This window comes from Trichosurus vulpecula, chromosome 5 (genome assembly GCF_011100635.1).
Source record: "Trichosurus vulpecula isolate mTriVul1 chromosome 5, mTriVul1.pri, whole genome shotgun sequence".
NCBI classification, from domain to species: domain Eukaryota; kingdom Metazoa; phylum Chordata; class Mammalia; order Diprotodontia; family Phalangeridae; genus Trichosurus; species Trichosurus vulpecula.
The window spans coordinates 255,811,476-255,835,823 of NC_050577.1; the positions used below are offsets into that span (position 1 = coordinate 255,811,476).

At 38.4% G+C, this 24,348-nt stretch overlaps 1 protein-coding gene across 1 annotated transcript in view; it reads right to left on the reverse strand.

Annotated features, from left to right (window-relative positions):
- The window catches only part of TBC1D30 (TBC1 domain family member 30), a 115,930-nt gene extending 92,255 nt beyond the window's left edge, over positions 1–23,675 (reverse strand). Inside the window, 3 exon segments of the mRNA XM_036761646.1 lie at positions 9,127–9,291; positions 23,125–23,618; positions 23,620–23,675. Of these exon segments, the coding sequence (XP_036617541.1) occupies positions 9,127–9,291; positions 23,125–23,618; positions 23,620–23,675 (715 nt within the window).
- Between the last annotated feature and the right edge of the window lie 673 nt (positions 23,676–24,348).

A 24,348-nucleotide genomic window follows, 5' to 3' on the forward strand; every position in this document is an offset into this window, starting at 1 on the left:
TTTATGCATTTAACAACATTCTTCTGACAAAGGGTCTTTACTAGAATACCCAAGGGGTCCAAGACACAAAGATGAAGAACCCTAGGAGTACAGCCATTGATTCTAAGAAGAATCATACTAACGCTTCCTTCTCTTCATCTTTCCCAGAAACCTCCTGTGAAGAAATACCCACACCCTCCTCAGCTATGTATGTCATAACTTTTGCTCTCTACAACCCCTATTTGTTGGGTGTTAAGTCAGCTGTGTGTGCCACAACTGCTTTTTATATCACCCCGGTAAACAAAAGTTTCTCAAAACTGGCTTGTGTTACGTTTTCACACCTTCATCAATGAGGAAAGACTACTGCCATGCCCTCCATTCTGGTTCATAAAATGTATTTTCTCTTTCACTGAAATATAAATTATGCTTACTAGCTGCGTGACCTTGGGCAAGCCATTTAACCCTGTCCACCTCCATTTCCTCATCTGTAAATTGAGCTGGAGAAAGAAATGGCAAAACACTGCAGTATCTTTGTCAAGAAAACCCAAAATAGAGTCACGAAGGGTCAGACGTGACTGAAATAACTGGACAACAAAATAAGTTACACAAAGTTGTTAGATAGCATTATAATGCAGTGGAAAGGGCAGTGGTTCTGAAGTCAAAAGACCTGGGTTCAAATCCCACCTCTGACATTTACTACTTCTATGGACTTTTAAAGTCACTTTACCCAGGACCTCAGTTTCCTCATATATCAAATGAGGTGGCTGGACTAGAAGCCAAGTAAAGGAGCATTTATTAAGTGCTTGCTATATGCTGGGCACTGTGCTAAGTGCTGGTGATACAAAGAAAGGCCCCAAAAAAAGATTTTTAAGGAGAATCTTTCATCCTGTTGGGGGACGACAAGACATAAAAAAGGGCTGAAAATCAGGGAGGAGGAAAAAGCTATGGAGGCTTAATGGTGAAATCCAGAGAGTCAGAAGTAGAACTGGGAAAGAAAAGAAGCATGTCTGTCCTAGGTCATCTGAATCCTATTTGATAGAGCCTCTTGGGCCCCTTCCTTCCAGCTCCATACCTATGATCCTATTGAGAAAATATGTCAATTTCCCTCTAACATAAGATCAGTTTCCTCCACTCACCACCCCAATAACACATTGTGGTATGGACGTCATTCTGAAGGCTGTTCCAAAACAGCTCAAGTACTATCACATCCTATCACCCTAGGAAGGCTTTGGGTTTAGGCTCACGGATGGAATGTCATATGTTTCTCATCCAAAGACCAGCCTAGCTAAATTCAGAGGGGCTTTTTTTTAATCCACAGCAACTCATGAAAACAGTCTATTAATGCATGGAGGAGTTATAATCGCCATTGTTGGTGGGTGTATCCACAGTGATGAAACACAGATCTCTGAAGGCTAAGATTATGATGCCAACCTACAGGTCTAGTAGAGTTTTGTTTTTTAAGAAACTCACAAAGGAGCAATTAGAGAAAAATCTATTTATGAATTAAGTACAGGTAAGACGTTGTTTATTAAACTAGCGGAAAGAGCTGTCAAATAAAATATTAGTCAATTTTCTTCCAATATTTCCAAAGATCTCTGACTTCATCCAACTGGATATCTCTTTACTTCCATAGCATCACGACTGTTTCCTTAGCCAAAACGAATCTTCATCTTATGGCTGGCATTTTGGTGATGACCATCAGTAAGACTGTTTCACTCTCCGGGCATGTAAAATTCTCCTACTATTTTCCACAACAGATTAGTCCGAATGAGCATTTTCATTTTATTCTTGTTTTAAACTGAAATGCATAAATAAATGATGTGGAAATCAAATTAAAGATTATGTCTGTCTGGCATTAACTACTTTGAACCTTTGTTCAAATGTTTTGTTCAACTATTATAAACTTTAGTTCAAAGAAAAAAGTCCAACAGCAAAATTAGGTTTATATATCATTATTATGTTAAACATCTCCAAGCTGTTTATTTCATTACATGTGTTATTAAATTCAAGAAAATTTGTAAAACAAATTTAATTTCATATTAAACTACAGATATAATAAACATATGAGGTCTGGCTAGTCTCCTAATTCTTGCAGAATGTCTCACATAAAATATTCATATTATTTTATAATTAGAGTTTATATTTTATGTTTAGTTTTCTGATTATAAGCAGAATAAAAATTTATATTTTATAATTCTATAACAGATTTTAATTTGAAGCTTTGGGGACAAAGTTAACATTGTAGTTACTGTAAGCACTTGTTAAAAAAATCTAAAAGAATATTACAAATAATATTTTAAATTGTCATGAGGGTTCATACTACATTTCTTTCATTGAAAAGGATTTGTGGAACAAAAAAAAAAAACACTGGGAATCAGCTCTCCATCTGCTATCCTAATACTAACACTTTAAGAACCACAGTCATGGTACATCTTTTTCTTTTTTAAATCATCTGGTTCATATGTCTTAAGCTATACTGAAAGTGGCAAACATCTTCCATTTATTAGAAATCAGGTGGTTCCAAAATTATCCCTTTGTAACATATGACCCAAATATAAATCCAGCTATAGTATGTTAGGTAATTTTGAAAGTCCTCCATATGTCTCTGTTCTTTTTTAATCTCTAATTTACGCTATTCTAAATTGTGTGAATGCCTGCAAATCCTTTGAAAGGAGCTAAGATAAAATAAATCACTTGAAAAGTAAAAGCAAAAATTAGGGCTCCCTCTGCTGGCCCTTAAATACAATTTTCTTTTCATTAAGGTGATACCAAAATGGAGGAGTGGAGGAGGGAAGAAAACCTGTCATCCTGGAATGAAATCATAGGAAACCTCCATTTGCAAAATTGAAAGAAAAAATTTTGGACATTAGGACAGGAAAAAGTTGTCACTTTTAAATATCATAAAATATCAACAATGTATTAGAAATATTTGTTGTTGTGCAGTCATTTCAGTTATGTCGGACTCTCCGTGACCCCATTTGGGTTGGGTTTTTTGGGTTTTTTTTTTTTGGCAAAGATCCTAGAGTGGTTTGCCATTTCCTTCTACAGCTCATTTTACAGATGTTAAGATGTAACAAAAAGAAAAAGAGAGGTCTCATTTACAGCACAATATGGTTTGAAAGAAAAAGCAGGAAAAAATATTCTTGCTGTAGAATACTTTGTGCAATTCACATTACAATAAAATTTTCTTCTTTAGTCATACCCTGATTATACAAATTATATTAATGTCAGATCAAGCTGTTAATTACGTATTAGATATACAGAAAATTCCTGCAAAAGACAAATTTAAGCTTGAAATGACCAATGGCACAAACAGGCAGTAAATGAAAGGGACTGCCTACTTTGTTAAAGTCTTAGCTAACCTTTTAAATGACATCTCTGGTTCTACCCCAAACAAAAAGAGTTTTTCAGGGGGTTTTTTTAAGTTGCAAGTAATCTTTCCATTTAAATATAGTAAATGTGATTGAGAAGAGGTAGGGAGTTCTTAGTTCTCTCTGAGTCCAGAAAAAGTTAAGAAGGGGAACCCTACCCAGCAAATCATTATCAGTAGATGGCAACTTTTAACTTTCGGACCCTAGTTCAAATCCAGTAACATTCAGTCCCTACTTTACAGTATATTTTTGTGAGGGAGGGGAAAAAGGTGGACTTGTGAAAATTAGCAGAAGTTCACATAATTCTATCATGGCTGGAAACCATATTTGGTAGTCACTCGATATAATATTCTGAGCCACTTTATGAAATGTCAAAATGTTTGCTTGGAGAAATGGCAGATTCCCAAACACTGCAACTGTGTTAACTGTGCCTGCTAAAATGGTAGAACCAATATTCAACAAACACATGTTCATAGAAATTCCCTCTCCTTCTCCTACAGGACCCACCTACTGTAGATAAAGGGCTCCTACATATAAGGCAGCCTGGAAAATAGTCACCCACTTATGTGACCAATTTATGTGAGGCATGATAGAAAGACAGACGGACGGACGGACAGACAGACAGATAGATATTGATATGATATACACGCACACACACATATTGTGACTCCATTTCCCTTATTAGAAGTCTGCCTCTATATGGAAGAAAGGGTTCTTTATTCCTCTAAATGTTCTTTATTCCTCTACAAAGCTAAAGTAAAGACAATTATATTATTATAAATATTGCTATGCATTTAGCAGCATTTTGTTCTTTTTTTTCTCTGAGCATGAGGCTCCCCAAAAGACAGCTAGGCTTTCACATACAAATTTATTTTGGTGATTCATTCAGCTGTTGCATATAAACAACCAATGCCATTTCAAAACATTTCATATTAGAATGTAATAATCCAACTGTGAGGATTACGTTATTGGCATTTCATCCATTCTCCCTACACTAAACCCTGCCATTTTTTCAAGAATAGTCACACCAAAGTAAAAGAAACCGCTTATCTCTTAAAGTCAATACCAACCTTCCAAAAAACATTTTTCTTAATCCTTCTCAGTATTTACCTTTAGGAATTCTAGTGACTTTCACTGCAAACTAATGAACAAATTTTTCCATAATCTATTCATAGACTATTCCATAGTCTCCCAAGAAAGAGAGTCTATGTGAAAGTGCTTTCAAGTGAACAAAATTAAATTTAATAAACCTTTATTAATCACCTGCTATATGCAATGTACAGTGCTAGGTATTAGAAATACAAAGAAGAAAAAAAGACACTATCCTGACATAAGAACTACTCTATAAAAGTAAAGTGATATTGTTGTTGTCATGAGCTCTGTAATCAAATAACAAGCATTCATTAAACATTCGTTATGAATCAGGCACTGTGAGAGGTACTAGTGAAACACAGAAAAAACAAAACAATGCCTTCCCCCAAGCAGCTTTCATTCCAATGGGGTTTCATGTACTCATATAAGCAAATGCAAATATATACAACATAAAAACAAAGTAAATTTTTTTAGAGAAGTGCTGACTTTGAGGGATTAGGAAAGGCCTCATGTAGGAAAGATGCTTAAACTGAGCTCTGAAGGAGGCCAGGGACTCTAAGAGGCCCTCACTCTAGACACTAGGACAAGATGTGTAAAGATCTGGTGACATCAGATGGAATATGAGACAGATGGTTAGTGGGCCAGTTTTGCTAGAATGGAGAATGAATGAAGGGGAGTTTGGAAAGGAAGGTTAGATGCAGGCTGTGAAAGGTTGCATTGAAAAACAGAGAGGAATTTGCATTTGATCCCTGAGATAATGGGAAGCCAGTTTTTCTAGCTGAGCAGAAGAGTGATGTGGTCGAACCTGAGCTTCAGGAATATTGCTTTAGCTCGTTTGTAGTTAGTGACTGCTACAGCCATATATCACTGATATTATGGGGGCCATCTAAGTGCTGAGAAACAAGAGAATTCTGTTTAAAAAAGAACACAAATTTGATTATATTCTGGATGAAAGCATGTCCCTAGAAACTTAAAAAATGGGGAGGGGGGGGAGAAGGCCCTTATAGGTGGGTGGTTGAAAAAAAATGGTAAAAGAATTTAATGGGATATTTTTATGCAAGAAGTTACAAAGATGAGGAATTCAGAAAAATATGGGAAGATTTCTATGAAACAATACAGACTAAAATAAGCAGAACCAAGAAAGTAATATATACAATATTCACAGCAATATCTATGAAAAGATCACCAAAAGGAAACTGAACCAGTTGAGTAAATGAAAACCCATTGAAGGTCCAAGAGAGCAGATTATAAAGAATATATTCCCCTCTCATAGCAGACATGAGAGACTACTAGGAGAGAATACCACATGTGCATTGTCAGAGGTGGCCACTGTATTTATTAAGTGTTTTTGCATAAATATTTTTCTTTGTTACAGAAGGATTGGGAAGGGTGAATTACTGCAACATAAAGACAAAAGTCATCAGTAAAATGTATTTTTAAAAGAAAGAAAAAGTCTGCTGCAGTATAGTTAACTGCTACAAGTGAATGGACTCAGACACTTACTGGATGAATCACATGAGCTCTGTTTGCCTCAGTTCCTTCATATACAAAATGAGGATCATAGTAGCACCTGCCTCCCATGGTTGTTCTGAGGCTTAAATGAGATAATAATTGTAAAATGTTTGACACATAGTAAATGCTATATAAATGTTACCTATGATTATTAGAGGGGCAACTAAGTAGCACAGTAGACAGAGTCCCAGGCCTGGAGTCAGGAAGACTCCACTCTCTGAGTTCAAACCTAGACTCAGACACTTACTAGCTGCGTGACCCTGGGAAAGTCACCTAATCATGTTTGCCTCAGTTTCCTCATCTGTAAAATGAACTGGAGAAGGAAATGGCAAACCACTCTAGTATCTTTGCCAAGAAAACCCCAAATGGGGTCATGAAGAGTCAGACACGACTGAAAACGACTGAACAATATAATTATTATCATAAGGAACAACAAAAATGATAAATTCAAAGAAATGTGAAGAAGTGTTTTTAGAGTGAAGAAAACAGAAGCAAGAGAAGATACACTGAATACAACTATGTATGTGAAGATGACACTAAACAACAAAAAACTTAATTTAAATACAATGATTTGTGTCCATATTGTCATGATAAATTTAAGGCACGCAGCCTTTTCGCTGAACAATCGGCAAATGACAAACAGTACAAAAGTATACGGTTGCATGAACCACCCATAGAATCATTCTTGGGCACTCTTTTGCATAACTTTTCAAGGAGTCTGCTTTGTGGTTTGTCTATTTCTATTTATCTGCTTTAGTCAAACAAATTTACCAAGTTAAAAAAAAAGTTAGCCTAGGGAGACAGGAATCGAATTTACTATTCACTCCACTCTCTTCTCTAACTTCACTCCCTCCCCCCACCCTCCCACTCCCTACACACCACCCTTGCCACCATAATGTATAATTGTATAGTAGGGTCCTACTGTAATGAACTGAGAGAGTCGATCCAACTTTAAGAGGTAAACAGTTATATCAACTGTAATAGAAATAAGATAATATATTGACTTTTAGCATATAAAGTATACTTACGTTCTTAATATTAAAAATAAATTATATATTTTATAAAATATATTATCTTACATACCTTTTAATAAAATAATAAATTAAGCAAAGATTGTATCATTTTTGTTCTAGTTTTGAATAGAAAAAAAAATCTTCCATAAGGCCTAAACAGAACTGTAACTAGGCCAGAGCAACTGGAGTTTTGTCCTAAGACAAAATTTAGCGCTTTCTGATAATATTTTATACTCCTTTCGCATGGTAAACTAAATGAATTATTAGCTAATAAGAATAATTATTTAAAATTGGAAGACACCAAATAGTATGCTTCCGCCCCCACACCCATAGTTAAACTTCAGTTGAGCTCCTCCTTAGCCAAGATCCACCCTACAAGCTCTCCCTCCCCAGCAGTGGCCTCCTCCAATTGTTACACATTTTGCCAAATTTCCAGCATTTTCCACCTCTAGGACATTATACAATGTGAATTCATACTAAGAATTATAATCCCAAGGCAATGTAAAGTTTTAAGTCATTAAAGAAATGTTTAATTATATAGAGTATAGTCTCATTATGAAGGCAGGAAAAGGAACATCATTTAGAATACCGTCTCCTCAGAACATTCTGTTTAACTCAAGTTTTCCTACAAAATTATGTCTAGAAATTGAAAACATAAAACACAATAAGATTAATTGCAAAATTAACTTTGGTGCTTGACCACAGAGTATGGTCTTCTGTATTTTTCAGCCAAATGACTAGAAATTGCATGATCAAGAAATCTGGATGCCCTTTGAACTCCTAAAAATGCTTGGTAACCTCTAAAACTATTCTCTGGTTAGTAATTCCATCAAGTTTCCTAGCATGTCTCCCTCCCTCTCTCTTGGTTCCATTCCCACCCCTCAACCCTCCATATACTTTCTCTTTCTCTGTATATCTTCTACTTTCCACTGTAGACTTTTGTTGTAAGTCAACTAAACTGAAGACTGTGATAAATAAGAATAATAAGATAAATAAGAAATGAGATGACAATACTAAGGAGAAAAGAGTAAAATATTAACTCTAAAATTACTAAAGTTCCCAATTAGTAAAGATTCTGATCTCTCTGTGACCCTCAGCAACTGTTCTTCAATGGAGGGATACGGGGGGTGGGGGTAGAGTGGGAGTCAGAGGAACTGGGGTTCAAATCCCAGCCCTACCACTCATTTGTTCCATGCCATAAGACAATTCACTTAACCTCTCTGGGCCTCAGTTTCCCTCATCTGTAAAATGAGGAAGTTGGACAAAACAACCACTTCACATTCTAAGTGTATGGGTCTCTGATCCAGCAGCAGGTCCTATGGTGCTAGGTTATCAAAATCTGGAGCATGATAAGAAAGAAAAAAGGAGGAAAACAGAGCACAAAAATGGAATCTGAGCCATTAGCTTTCACTATCTGAAACTTGTCAACCCCCCAAAATTAACTTTCGTTGAAAACCCTTAAATGGAAAAGTAAGAGCAGATAACATATCAAATGGATCAAATTTTTTGAAAGCAATAAAATGCTCACTTTCATAAACTCTTGAAAGCTGACTCAAGCATTTTAATTAAAATATACTGATCATACATGTAATCAGTATAATCATACCTGAACATAATGTTCGGCCATGCTGCATGTTAATACAAAATACAAAACAAAAACAAGGAAATGTTAGTCATAGAAAATACATGAAGTTATTCCCAGGAAAATTATAAAATTCATGCACAGTAAGTTTTTATTTCTAACTCTAACCACAGTACTAATTACCAAAGAATTAGCATAATCCAGCAATTCATTTATAACTTGTTTACCTACCCACACAGAGAGAGAGCATGACCCAATGGTCACTCAACTAATAAGAGCCTGGGGTGGTATTCAAACCCAGGTCTCCCAGACTCCAAGCTTAACCCTCTACCTACTACACCATGTTGCTTCTCTGTTAGTCATTTTAAATAATACAATGAATCAGATTAAATATTTTAAATGCTATGAATGGAAATATGATTAATATGGACCACAAACAGATCCTGGTTCACTGTGTGAACATGACTGTTGTTCAAAAGTCTGGTTTCTCACATGGAAAGCCCTGGCCCCAACCATGTCATCAAATTCCCCCAAGGATGGATGGCAGGAGATGCTGCAGGGACTCAGTGGTACTTACTTCTCTTCTGGGATACTGCCTGTAAGCATGCAGTCACAATGTCACAGTTCTGCTGCACTTTGTGCAGAAGCCGATCTTTTTGCTTCAGGTGACGAAGCAACTTTGCCGACTGAAGAGCGATGCTGTACGTCAGCTCCCGAAGGGTTGCCTTCAGTTCACCAATATCTGTTATCAAGACAAATGGACACATAAATGTGATGTCCACCTGCAGAATGGTTTCTAGACCACACATTCTTAACCTGGGCTCTATGAACTTGGGTATTTTTTAATATATTTTAATAATTTTAAATAAATTTTAAATCTATGTATGTTTATAATAAATAAATGACTGTGTTATAATTTCATAATACATTTCTGGTTATATAGTTATAATATAAAATTTAAATGTATTTTGATAACTGCATTTCAATATAATTATTTTCCTCTATAAATCTGTGTCTTCTAAGCATTTAAAAATATTATTCTGAGAAGAGGCCCCCTAGGCTTCACCAGACTGTCAAAGAGGTCCAAATCTCAAAAACGGCTAAGAACTCCTATTCTAACTAACTAATCATTTAAATGAATTGATTCTAGTCACCCAAGATGATAAGTATCTATTCAATCATGCACAGGCTCCCCCATATACTAACATAGGATTCTGTATTTTACTGGATTTTCACATTATACCATGCATATTAGTTCTAGCTCCCCTGCCATTAATGACAATAATTATTAGTATTTATATGGAGCTTTAAAGTTTGCAAAGCATTTTACAACTATTACTTCATTTGATCCCTACAGCAACCTTGAGAGGTAGGTGCTATTATTATCATCCCCATTTAGAGATGAGGAAACTGAGGCTGGCAGAGGTTAAGTGACTTGCCCAGGGTACCACAGCTAGTAAGTGTTGGAGGCCAGATTTGAACTTGGGTCTTAGTCAGTCAACAAGCACCCATTTTGTGCCAAGTGCTGGGTGCTGGAATATAAGCCGAATGAGAATGCTACGATGAAAAGAACACTGGTTCTAGAGTCAGGGGATCTAGGGTCCAATCTCACCTCTGATACTCTTCCACTTACATGTGGAACCTTGGGCAAACCACTCGATTTCCCTTGGCCTCAGCTTCCCTTCAGCTCTAGATCTGTGATCCCCTCATATAGCAAGCAGGGACCATACCAAGTTGCTGTTTTTTGCATACTCCTATAGCAGCAAGCACCCTTGCATACCCAGGATGGCCTGCTAGCAGGTTCTTTGATCTGCTTTTAAAGGAAAGCAACTTTAAAGGGGCCAACAATCTTCTCTAATTACATTCACTAGTTCAGGGGGAAAGTCAGCCTCCTGAATGTTAGAGAAAATACAAGCAGAGAAATTAGAAAGACCAACAGACATGGCTCTGGCTACCTGAATCAAATATTGCTATACACTTTACATACACCACTGGATCAAGAGAGCCCTTACAACTTCTGAGCAGTTGAGGAGTTCTGAACATACAGCTATTCAGAGTCTCAACCAGGGAATCAAAAGATCCTTCTCAGAAGCCAACCCCCAAAGCAAAAGACCAACTCAGAGTACATATACACTTTTCAGAGCCAGAAGGCAGCACAACCCTCCTGACTCAGTGCCTAATTAGAAACTAGCAAAAGGTGTGAAAGTCTTCCTATAAGTAAGCCTCCCCTAAGCAAGCTTCCCTTAGTGGCTCCATTTGAGGCCTATTAATGGGCAGGGAAGATTTTGTATCCCATTAACATTACAACTCCACAGTGGTTTCCACAGTTTTTTGGGTTCAATCCTATTATTTCATCTGTGTGGGAGCACTCTTGATATGGAAATTCCTTCCCTTGCTACAAATCAGCAATTTATAATTTACAGTGTTGGAATGTTGACTGGGACACTAAGATCCCCATGGTCACACAGGCAGTATGTCATAGGCAGAATTTGAATGCAGTTCTTCTTGACTCTAAGGCCATTAAGTTACATTGTCTATATGCCACACTATATTTCATCTTACATATAACAAATATTTCAATAAATATTCAACAAATATTTCAGCAAATATAACATAACAAACATCAACAAATATTTCTTGAATTGAAGTAGATAGAATCAAATCATCATATCCTAATGGTGTAAGTAGTCAGAATTCATCCTCTAACTTCTTTTTTCCTATAAATTTCCTTTGGAATTAATCAATCAGATACTAAATATCTAGGTACATATAACTCCAAAAAATTCTATCATAGTAGTAGCACCTATATTTAAACTTGTCTGAAAATCATATATACAATTTTAATCATGAAAGTGCTTCAGTGATGAGTTTACAAACCAGGATCATTTCTGACTTGGTGATAACAATAATAAGTAACATTCCTACAGCACTTCACAAATTGCTTTACAAATATTTTCTCATTTGATAAATATTACTTTGGTTATAAGCCCCAAAACCTACTACTTTTTACCTACATATACACACATATTAAAAGGCCCCCTATTCATTTACTCACATACCTTTTTTTGGCACATAAACATGAAAGACATTATTTTTTAACATGTACATGAATGTGGCAATACTGATTCTGCTACATTAAAAAAAAAACCGGAGGCACCTGAGCAATTTCTTGACCTTAAAGTATTGTAGGTAACATATTTCATCTTTGCAAAAAAAAAGATAAAGGATGCACCAACATTTCCAGAATTTCTAATTTATCGAAAGCAACTTTTGAAAGGACAGAAAAGGTTCCAGAGAAACAGTAGAACACAATAGGAATACTATTAAGCAATTCTCTGCTGTTATTTTAAAAACGAGCTTAATGTTTTCATTAGTTGTCAAGAGTATGACTCATATTCTGAGATGCTAAGTCTTCTGCTGTCCTTGGCATTAGTTAGCCTCATTTTAAAGGTTTGCGTCCATCTGGACAGCATACTAAAAAGTGGAGGCATCACCTTGTTGACAAAGGGCCATAGAGGCAAAGCTATGGTTTTTGCAGTAGTGATGTAGTACTGCAGAACAGAAGCTTTCATACTGTCATGTTGGAGAGGAGATCAAATCAATCAATATTTAAAGAAATTAATTCAGTCAAATACTGAAGCTGAAGCTTAAATACTTCGGCCACATAATAAGAAGATGGGACTCACCGGAAAAGATTCGGATGTTGGGAAAGATTAAAGACAAAAAGAAAAGGGGACAGCAGAGAACAGGATGTATAAATGGTGTCATGGAAACAATGAACATGAACTTGAACAGACTTCAAGAGATAGTGAAGGATGGAAGGGCCTGGTGTGCTTTGGTCCATGGGGTCACACAAGGTCAGACACAACTGAACGACTGAATAACAACAAAAAGTCCGGCCTGTGTCTTTAAATTTGTTTAAACCTGTTACGTGGAGAAACTGGAAGAGATTTCAAGGAGGACAGGAATGTTCAGAGAGAAGAAAAGCAATATGAATAAAAGGTTAAATGTTCCCAAGAAAAAGAGAATGCTAAGAAATGGCTTAAAATCTCATTACTATGATAACCCTTTGCCTACTGAATGAAATCCAAATTCCTTAGCCTGCTATTCAAGGTACCTATAACCAGATACCCTCCCACCTTCCCAGACTCACACTACTCCCCACTAAATTAGAACCATACCAAGTCAAAAGGATCTTTCCTCCCTCCCAAGACCTTTTTCATACTTTGGACCTCTCCGATGTTCTTATTGTAATTTACACTGCATTTGGGGCAATAGGAAAGAGGCAGACTATTGAGTTCATTAGCATAAGGAATTCCCAGTGTGGAAATAGCCTCCACAATGAAAACTGATAACTTGTCTGTAATGTGTAATTACAGAGGGGCTAAGTGACTTGTCCATGATTATTCAGCTATCAGAAGCAGGTCTTTCTGACTCCGCACCCAGCCCTCTAATCACTATACTAGGCAGCCTTTCTTCATACTAGCATTATAGTTATTTTACATAATATATTTATGTGTTAAAGCCTTCCCACTGTTGATTATCTCCGATTTATCTTGTTCATAGCTTGTTTGTACATAATTGTTTTTCATCCTGTCTCCCCCAACAGACTATTAGCAACCTGAGAGCAAGGACTGTCTTTTGCCTTTCTTTGTATCCATTACCACTTAGCACAGTGCCCAGCACATAATAGGTGCTTAATAAATGTTTATTAACTGACCAACTACTAAATTGTAAGGTCTACAAATATAGGGATAAATATTATTAGCTTTGTACCTCCTCTAGTAGTCACCACTTCAATTCAAGAAACATTTATTTATTAGATGAGTAAGGAAGTACAAACAACCAGGCAGATGAGGAAAAGAAGTGGTACTCAAGTTAAACCTTGGGGGAAAAAAGTAAAGATTTTAAGAGGCAGAGGTAAGAAGGGAGTACCTTATACATAGTAGGCATTTAATAAAAGTTGGATTTAATGAATTACAGGTACAGTGAGGGAGTGGAGGCACCCTGGGCAAAGGCATGGTGGTTTAGCATACAGTAGGTGTTCAAGAAGTGGGTGTTGAATGATATTAAATGATTAAATGATCTTAAATGATATTAAACAAGGATTCAATAAGACTTAAGAAAAAAATTTTTTTTACTTTTACTTTAAGGGTTTCTACTCTAACAATTACTAGAACAAGCTATAAAGGGAGGTCAGTTCTTCATTAGTGGAGTTTTTTTCTTTAAATAAGAAACCAAGAAACAGGAGAATGTTGTACACATTAATAAGGATACTGTATGATGATCAACTGGGAATGACTTTGCTCTTCTCAGTAATACAGTGATTCAAGACAATTCCAAAGGACTAATGATGAAAAATGCTATCTACCTCCAGAGAAAGAAATGATGGAAGCTGAATGCAGATCAAAACACACTATTTTTCATATTCTGTATTTTTTTGTGTTATTCCCCTTTTTGATCTGTATCTTCTTTCACAGTATAATTAATATGGTAATATATTTTGCATGATTGAACCTATATAATAGATATGAAATTGCTTACTGTCTCAGAGACAGGAGAAGTGAGGGAGGGAGAAAATTTGGAACTCAAAATTTTCTCTTGATGAATGTTAAAAATTATCTTTATATGTAACTGGAGAAAAAATAAAATTAGTTTTAAAAAACAAAGAATTAATTCCTTTGAATGATTATCACATTATTTTGCTTGAAAAAAAGAGAACGGGGCAGGGGAGTGTGGTGTGAATAGAAATAATATTATTATCTGGAATCAAGTCCATATTAATTCAATTGCTTAACAAATGTCATTAGTAATAATGGTGTTGACGGTTTGTCCTAGTGGATAGAGACTGGGCCTTGGTATCAGGAAGACCTGGGTTCAAGTCTTGCCTCTGCCATATATGGGCTGGAAAAGTCACTAATATGCCCCCAAGCAACAGTCCAAGACTATATAAACTGCCTTGATAAAGAAAGTTCTTTCCCAGGTACTCTTCATGAAATAAAAAATAATATGATAGGATGAAAAAAGAAAAGGAAATAATTATAGTATATAGTAATTGGCACTTATATTATGCCTTAAGGTTTGCCAATCACTTTACTAGAGATTAGATTATCTTACCAGAACCTAACAACAAACCTATGAGGTAGGTTCTCCAGACTTTCCTGATTTGTAAGATGAAGAAACTACGAATTCTAGAGATGAAATGGTTTACCACCTGTGTGCTCTTGAGCAAAAGCTTCCCAAGGCCACTGTTTCCTCATCTGTTAAAGGGGAGATTGGACTAGTTGGCCTCAGAAGTCTCTCCCAGCTCTTAGTCTATGAGCCTAAGATCCTATAACTTGTCCAGGATCATACAGTAAGTATGGATTCAAACCCAGGTCTCCCTGACTCCAAGGACAACAATAGTTTGACATTTCCTTCTACACCTCATTTTACAGATGAGGAAACTGAGGCAAACAGGGTTAAGTGACTTGCCCAGGGTCACACAGCTAATAAATGTCTGAGGATAGATTTGAACTCAAGAAGATGAGTCTTCCTGACTCCAGGCCCAGCATTCTATCCACTGAGCCACCTAGCTGCCTGTAAATTATTTGTCCACATATTATAGTATGTGACTATAATACAATATTATTGCAGCATAAGAAATGACAGGAAATCTGGAAGACTTGTATGAATTGATGCAGAGTGAAATGAATAGAACCAAGAAAACAGTTTATATAGTATAAACAACATCCTTAAGAAAAACAACTTTGAAAGACCTTAGAATAATCAACCATGACTCCAGAGGACACCTCATGACAGAGGTGTGTCCAACTTAAGGAGATATAAGGAAAGGACATCACTAAAGAGCATTCCCAGGTCAGAAAAGGTACTTACCTATGGCAAAAGATGGGGACTTGATAACTGGTCTTAAGTAGGAAAAATCTACACATTAGAAGAATATTTCCTCTGAAAAACAGTTGTACCTACCAGAACTATATCCGACCTGACGAGAAGGGAAGCATGAGTCCCCAGAGACAGCCAGCATCCAGAGAGGTACAGAACGAGGGGAACCAAAAATAGGAAAACATGGCCTTGGGAGTAGAAATCATTGTAAGATTAGGGAGTAGAACAGGACCTCATGACTTATGACACAGAGTGACTCCTATCATATGACACTGCTTCCATCTACCATTGCTTCCTTTTAATAACTGATGTTTCTAAAAGCGAGGCACAGCAGAAGATAGGGAGACTAAGGTAAGATCTACAAAGGCAACATAAAAATTAGAGACCTCAAATGTAAACCTCAGAAGGTTTACCCTCTGGAACATGGAGAGAATAAAGAACGTGTTACAGGCCACTCCTAACTCAGGCCAGTACAGCAGTTAAAATCTGAGATTAGAATAAAACAAAACACTCACAGACCATCGAACAGTTAACAAAATAGGATTAATTAGCCATATTATTCAGTCACATCCAACTCTCCGTGACCCCATTTGGGGTTTTCTTGGCAGTGATACTGGAGTGGTTTACCATCTCCTTCTCCAGTTCATTTTACAGACTAGGAAACTGAGGCAAACAGGATTAAGCGACTTATCCAGGGTCACACAGAGTCTGGAGACAAATTTGAACTCATAAAGATGAGTCTTCCTGACTCCAGGGCACTGTACCACCTAGCTGCCCCTAGGCATTAATTAGCCATAGTATGGAAATATTCAGTAAGGATAAAGCACTTGATGCAGCCTCACTCATTTTCATTCAGAGATTCACCTGACCTACAAGGTATGGTAACTTACGTGGCAGTGGGACGTTAGCCAAAACCCAGGGGCATTGACTCCTCATATATAGCCAAATCAATGGCTCAAGACTTTGCTTCCTGGAGGGAGGAAAAAAAAACTTAGCCTGGCCTACATAGCAGGAACCCAGATGGGTATTGCTCTTACCACAAAGATATAGACCATGAATTGCATAATAAAATTCAGACTATAAGAGAACTAATACGGAGGGCAAAACAATTAAAACTTCCGGGGAAAGGTCACAGAGAAAGGAAGGAAGGAAAGAAGGATAGATCGACAAAGAACAGAATGAATAGATAAATGAATAAACAAATGGATGGATAGCTGGATTGATGGAAAGAAAAATTAAAAACTGAAGCAAATTCAAAGAACTTGGATAAGGGCAGGAAAACAGAAGAATGAGCAAAAGCTATGAGAACAAACTGGCATAAAATTAACGTAAGCAAAACTAATCACAGAGACAAAATACTGACAACAGAAAAAAAGATAAAAATCTACAAAAGAAACAAATAGAGGAAAATATAAGTCTAATAATATAAAGTTTAAGTGTGAATAGGCTAAAAAAAGACAGCAGAGCAAAAGAGAATGGTGGAATGGATAAGAAAACAAAACCCAGACTTTAAAATTTGAAAAAAAATGCTCAATAGAATAAACTCAGTGAATAAGACCTAGAAGGACTCAAACATAGCAGTATCACATTTGATGAATTCAAAGGCAGCAACTACTTGTATAAGGGCTTCTTATTTGACAAAAAACTGCTGGAAAAACTAGGAAGTAGTCTAGCAGAAATTAGGTTCTGACCAACATTTCACACCATATGCCAATGTAAGCACCAAATGACCTAAATATAAAAGCACTTATCACAAATTAAAGAAAGGAAGAAGTGCTTTCACAACTATGGTTAGGAGAGTTCTTGACCCAATAAGAGATAGGAATGATTATAAAAGACAAAATGGATAGTTTTAATTATATAACATTGAAACTAAACTCCTTCAGAAAGCCATCTATGATCAATGCCTCCATTTCCTTTCCTTTCACTCTCTTCTTAACTCTCTGCAGACTGGCTTCTCACCTCAGCATTCAACTAAAACTGCTCTCTCCAAAGTGAGCAATGATCTTTTAACTGCCAAACTAATGGCCTTTTATTCATCCTCATCCTTCTTGGCCTTTCTGCAAACTTTGGCATTATCAATCACTTTGTTCTCCTTTTACCCATCTGACTGGTCCTTTTCAGTCTTCTTTACTGGATATTTATCCAGGATACACCTTCTGAAAAATAGTATCCCCTAAGGATCCATCCTAGGCCTTTTTCTCTTATCCCTCTATACTATTTCACTTGGTGATCTCATCTGTGCCCATGGATTCAATTATCCCCATGTAGATGATTCCCCATTCTATTTATCCAGCCCTAATCTCTTTCCTGACCACCAGTTTCACATCTCCAATGGTCTACTGGACATCTCAAACTCAATATTCCATAGACATCTTAAACTCAACGTATTCAAAACCAGACTTATTATCTTTCTTCCCAAACCATTCCTTCCTCCTTACTAACCTATTACTGTCAAGGGCACTACTGTCCTCCCAGTCAATCAGGCTGGAAATCTAGATGTTCTCCCCTGACTCTTTCATATATACCCCCATCCAATCAGTTGCTAAGTCCCGTTGATTCTACCCTCCTACCATTTCTTGTATATTTTCCCTTCTCTGACACTGCCTTCACACTTGTGCAGTCCCACATCACCTCACACCTGAAATAGTGGAATAGCTTTCTGGTTGGTCTCCTTGCCTGAAGTCTCTCCCCACTCTAGTCCATCTTCCACTCAGCTGAAAGTGATATTCCTAAAGACCAGACTTGGGTGGCTCTGTATTGCTCCCAGAATCAAATGTAAAATTTGTTTGGCTTTTACAGCTCTTTATAACCTAATCCCTTTCTACCTTTTCAGTCTTCTTGTTTCTATTCTGGCCAGAAACTAGAAGAGTGCCCCACCCCAAGATTGATTCTTTTATTGAAGGGACAGCTAGGTGGTGTAGTGAATAGAGCACCAGTCCTGGAGTCAGAAGGACCTGAGTTCAAATGTGAACTCAGACATTTGACATGTACTAACTGTGTGACCTTGGTCAAGTCACTTAACCCTAATTGCCTGGCCCTCTCTCCTCCAAAAAAAAAAAAACAAAAACGAAAGATTCTTTTATTGAAGACAAACTAGGCCATCTTTTGTGTCAATTCCTACCTAGTCCTTAATTACTGAATGGGCATTATTGCAGACAAACTGAGGCCTGGGAAGGATTTTAGCTTAAAAAGACCATGGTCTTCCACTGCATCACAGGCCATCACCAGTTTTCTTGACCTATGTCTTGCCACTGGACTTGGATGACTGGAGGAGAAAATGAGGCTGATAACTTTGCGTAGTTCTGCCTCACTTAAATCTAATTCACTTGCAAATCAAGACATCACCCTCCTGACATCATTGGTCCTCTTCGAGAACTAAGGAAGGACACACAATAACAACCTTACTGCCTCCACGTGCACTGTGATCCCATAACATTGGCCACTTCCTAGAACAAGATACTCCATCTCCCAACTCAATGAATTTTCACTGGCTGTAACCTATGCCTGGAAAGCTCTCTTTCCTTGTCTCCACCTCCTGGCTTCCTTCAGGTCTCAGCTAACATCCCACCTTTTAGCAGAAACCTCTCCAGATACCCTTTAATGCCAGTGCCTGCCTTCTGTTGATTATCTCCAATTTATCTTGTATGTCTTGTTTACCTACAGCGATTTATATGTTTTCTCCCTCATCAAATTGTGAGCTCCCTAAAGACAGACTTTTTTCTCTTTCTTTGTATCCCCAGAGCTTTGCATAGTGCCTGGCACATAGTAAGTGCTTAATAAATGCTTGTTGACTTGTTGAAAAGTTTTTGCAAAAATGAAATGCAATTAGAATTAACAGGGAAACAATTAACTGAGAGAAAATTCTTTACAGCAAATTCCTCTGATATAGGTCTGATATCCAAGATATTTAAGGAACTGATTCAAAAAATAAGAACAAGAATCATTCCTCAACAAAAACCTAGAATCACAGAATCTGATAGCTGGATAGGATCTGAACAGCTGTCGTTTGTGTGGTTTGTATCCAAACCACAGACAAAATGAATACCCAGACAAGTGGTCATCCAGCCTCTGCTTGAAGACTTTTAAGGAGAGGGAACCCACCACCTCCTGGAGCAAGTCATTCCACCTTTGGACCGTTCTAACTATTAGAAAACTTCTTCTGGCATCAAGCCTAAAGTGTCTTCCTTGCAACTTCTCTCCCTTCATCTTTTTTTCCAGTTTAAACATACCCAGTTTCTCCAATTTGTCCTCATATGTCATTAATTACAAGCTTTTTACCATTCTGTTTGACCTCCTTGGGACATCATCCACCTTAGCCTTAGTCTTTCTTAAACCATGGTGCCTAGAAATGAACACGATACTCCAGATGAAAGATAACAAGGGAAAAACATAGTAGGATTATCACCTCCCTATTTCTGGAAGCTCTGCCCCTCTTAATTCCACCCAAATTTTCATTCACTTTTTTTGCTGCCATATCACAACTACCAATTGAGATTGAGTTTGAAGTCCACTGAAACCCCTAGAACCTTTTCAAAACAGCTCTTGTCTATCCATGCCCTCTTCTATCTTATATTTGTGAAATTGAGGTTTTTTTGTACCCAAGGTAAAGACTTTACATTTACCCCTATTCAATCTCATCTTCTTAGATCCGATCCAATGTACTAACCTGTCAAGATCCTTCTCAATCCTGTCAATGTGTTGGCTATACTCCCTAGAATTGTGTCAAGTATAAATTTAATGAGCATGATATCTATGCCTTTACTCAAGTCATTGATAAAAATGTTAGCACAGGGAATGATCAGAGTCCAGAAAAATGATCAAATAATATGAACAAGCAGTTTTCAAAAGATGAAATACAAGCTATCAACAATTATAAGAAAAATATTTCAAATCACCAATAAGAAGAGAAATGTAAATTAAAAACAACTGTGAGTTTAAACCTCATACTCATCAGATTGGTCCAAATAACAGAAAAAGAAAATGTTGATTGTTGGAGGGGCTATGAGAAGAAAGGCATTGTTTGTAGAATGATGAATTGGTTCAACTTCCTAGAAAGTAGTTTTAACTGTACTCCCAAAGTCATTAAACTGTGCATATGCTTTAATCCAGTGATACCACTATGGCATGTCTATTCAAGAGGTCTGTGATAAGACCAATATCTACCAGGATTCCTCCTTCCCCCAGCTCAACATGAGCTAGGCTAGATTGTTGATTGGTTGGTTGGTATAGTTTCTTAAATAAATAAAAATAGAGTAAAAGCCCATGGGAAATGGAATCAGAGGCTCTGGCTCTACCATTCACCACCACCTGTAGAACCTTAGGCAAGACTCAGCCCATATAAGTTTCAGCTCCCTCATCTATAAAATGAGAGGGATGGACTAGAAGGCCCCTTCTAAGGTCCCTTCCAGCTCTAAATCTCTAAAATTATACTACAATGTGACGTGACTTTAATTCTACTAGAGTGCATGACAAGGAAACAAAGCTTTTAGATAAATTGCAGGTAAATTCTGTCTCTTTAGTAAAAGTGATTTTAAACAGAGACTTTTTTGAAAGACTAGCAGACTAGTAGATTTTTAGAAGAAAAACAATTAACAATACTATACTTCATCTCTTCTTTAAAATCAATTTACCAAACCTCATTTTCCACCAGGAAATTAATATCAAAAATGTCCACAATAGGGAAAGTGGATTCCTGAAGAAGAATAAGGGAGTTCCGGATCATAACTTTTAATGCTGGATTTTGCTGGAATCTAAGAAAACCATTTCTTCATTGAACATTGGGCAGAAACAAAAATCATAGACTGGGCCAGATCCTCAGATAAAATGAAATTGTGTATTTCCAGCTGACACTGATGGCAGGGGGAGGTACAGGGAGCCATTCACAACAATGAGTTAGAAAAAAAAAAGTCTTCACTAGGAAGCAGAGGAAACCAAGAGTTGTTTACACAGATTTCAGAAAGCTAACAGATTTATTCATTTCCTCTTAAATTTTTCTGGCACCAGTCAGGCTGATTTTTACAATGAGGAGACAAGAAGCCATTGTGTTCTCCTCTTTTCTCTCCTAGGGTAGTCAATTTAGCACAAGGACAGCAGTTGCAAGAAATGTGGTTGTTGCCTAGCAATCTGTTATCCACACCGAGATTCATTTTATTACATGGGGGCTTGTTGTTCCTAGGGAGGAAAAATATATTTAATAACTATTAGCACAGAAAAGCCATGCCCTTTTGAACTGGTGAGAAAATTCTAAATGAGGACATCAGCACCCGTAGCATTATACATTGGTTTGGTGATAACAAAAGAAACACTAGATTGGCCTCTCTCCCCAGGGGAAAAGCCAAGGACATTTTCTGGGTCTAAGTCTTCTCCTACTGACGAAAGGTACCAGTTAAATCCTGTAATATCTCAATGGATAGACAACTGTCACTCACTATTAGGAAAATTATTACCTAGAGAGTAGAAATGAAATTCACATACTCTGATCCTCAACTGCTATGACCTCAGTAACTCTGCCTCAGTAAACACTATTAAAAGCCAGGAAAGGAGGATGGGTGTTTGTTTAAGTTAAAGCTTCAGTAATCACACAGACCAATAAAGTCACTCTTCTGCTAGTGCCCTCTATCATGAACTTTAGAAAATCTCTAAGATAACAGGAGATATGTATAATGGGTATTGTATTTCCTGCCTTCCCAGTAGGTGGAGCGGAGAGGGGAGGGAGGAAGAGAGAATTTGGAACTGAAAATAAAAATTAAAAAAGAGTATAACATGAGAGACACAGAATGGAGTTGTGGGTCGAATTGCTGGCTTTGGAACCAAGATGACCTAGGTTCAGATACCCACCAGGGGATCCTGGTCAGGTCGCTTAATTTTTCAGTGTTCTAGGCAACTCTCTAAGACCACAGCAGAGAAGGTGCTGACTTGCAATAGTAAAGGGTGTTTTCTCATCTGGGAGCACCTTTATATTAATGAAATCACAGATCCTACCCTCATTTCTCTAAGTCAGGGGTTTTTAACATGGGATCTATGAACTTATTTTTTTAACTGTATTTCCATATAATTGGTTTCCTTTGTAATCCTATGTATTTCACTTTATGCATTTAAAAACATTTCTGAGAAGGTGTCCATAAGCTTCACCAGACTGCTCGGGGGATCCGTGACACACACACAAAAAGGATCAAGAAATCCCTGTAAGTGAACAGCTGCTCAAGTGGAATTTACAAATTCCACCAAAGGAAAAAGGAGTCAAGCGCAGACTTCGACAAGCAGTTTTGGAAAAGCTTCAGAAACTTCTGTATAGCAACGAATCCACCTGTGTCCCGGGTCATATCAGAGGAAATTATCTAAAGGCTTCTCCCTAAGCCCACTAAAAGGAAGCACCTAAACAAGGAACTTAAAGGCAGCATCTTTGCGTTCCTGCCTAACTCAATAACTGAACAGACCAGCCCCAACTGGACAAAGTGAATAAGTTTTGTTTAGCTTGTTTGTTTATTTGTAGAGCAGTTACTAAAGTTTTTACTCAGAAGCTTAGAGAAAAGTCTAGGATGAGCAGGAAGGGAGAGGGAAAGGCAAGGAGGGTTTGGTGGGGTATGACTGGCAAACAGGGGCAAGTGGCAGCTGGGGTGGGCTGGAGTCCCTCTCCCTAGATGGTGCAAGCCCTGGTGCTGTGCCCCGAGGGCAGCCCCGGCCTCACCTTTCTGCCTCAGGTACTGGATCTGGTGCCTCTGGCTCTGCCTCCCCAGCAGCTCCTGCAGGACGCGGCCGCCCAGGAAGGCGTCGGAGCCGCCCGAGGCCTCAGTGGAACTGTCCACGCTGTCCTGCCGTCCCCCGCGCCCCCGGTCCCAGCTGCCCCCCAAGACATCGTCCTCCTCGGGGCAGCTGTACAACTCGGTGAGCAACCCGCTCACCAGGGACGCGGTGCGGCTCGACCTCCCCTGCGGGGGCGGACACAGCTCGGGATCCTCCTCCCCCTCTGTGCTGTCCTTGTCCCCGCTAGTTCTCCCCGCCCGTAGTAACTGCGCCCCCCGGAACTGAGGGTCCCGTGAGAGTGTTGAAGGAGTTTTCTCCTCCTCCTCCTTTTCTTCATCCCGTGTCCTCCCCTGCTCCCGCAACCCTGCCGCGCCGATCTCAATTCCCGAGAGTTCCTGGTCCTTGGGGTCTAGGGGAGAAGCCGTCATGTCCTCGGGGCCCGCCTTGTCCCCCACTGCCAAGCTTGCCCGGGCGCCTGCCGCTCCTCTGGCCCATGCAGCGTTCTGGGCTCCCGCGGGCCGGACAGTTCCGGGTCGAGCCGATGCCACATCCCCCGGCTGGGGGAGCTCTAAGCGTCCACTAGCTCGGGATCCCTGAAGTGACTGCCTCTCGGCGCGCGAAGGTAGCCGCCCTCCTTGGTCTGGGCGCGGAGGAGGAGTGGGAGCTCTCCACGCCACCCGGTTACCTGGCGTTGCACCTGCTCTGCTGAGGCAAGACTGAAGAGCAAAGGCTTTCCAACTGGCAGGAAGGCAAGAAACTGAACGTGGCAGGAACAGGATGGAGAAAAAACTTAACACGGGCACCGGATTGGAGACCAGGTGTAAGCCACCTCCACCTTTACCAGGCACTTGATTTAGACGAGAGACAGATCACGGGCAAAATATAATACCAGCAGTAATTTAAAGATTTAAAACTAAGTCAGTAAATAAGAGCTGACCCGGACCTCTCCTTCCAATATTCCCAAATACTTCTCACCTTTCCACAAGGAAAAAAAAAAAAAGGTGCAGGACCCGATATATCTGTAAAGCTTCTTAGTTTGACAATAACCTTCCTAAGACTTTAAAGACATACAACTAACCAGGGACCACGGGCCACATTGTATCACTATAATGTTTCCCCTTTTCCAAACAAATGATCCTTTTCTTCCCACACTAAGATCTATGACATA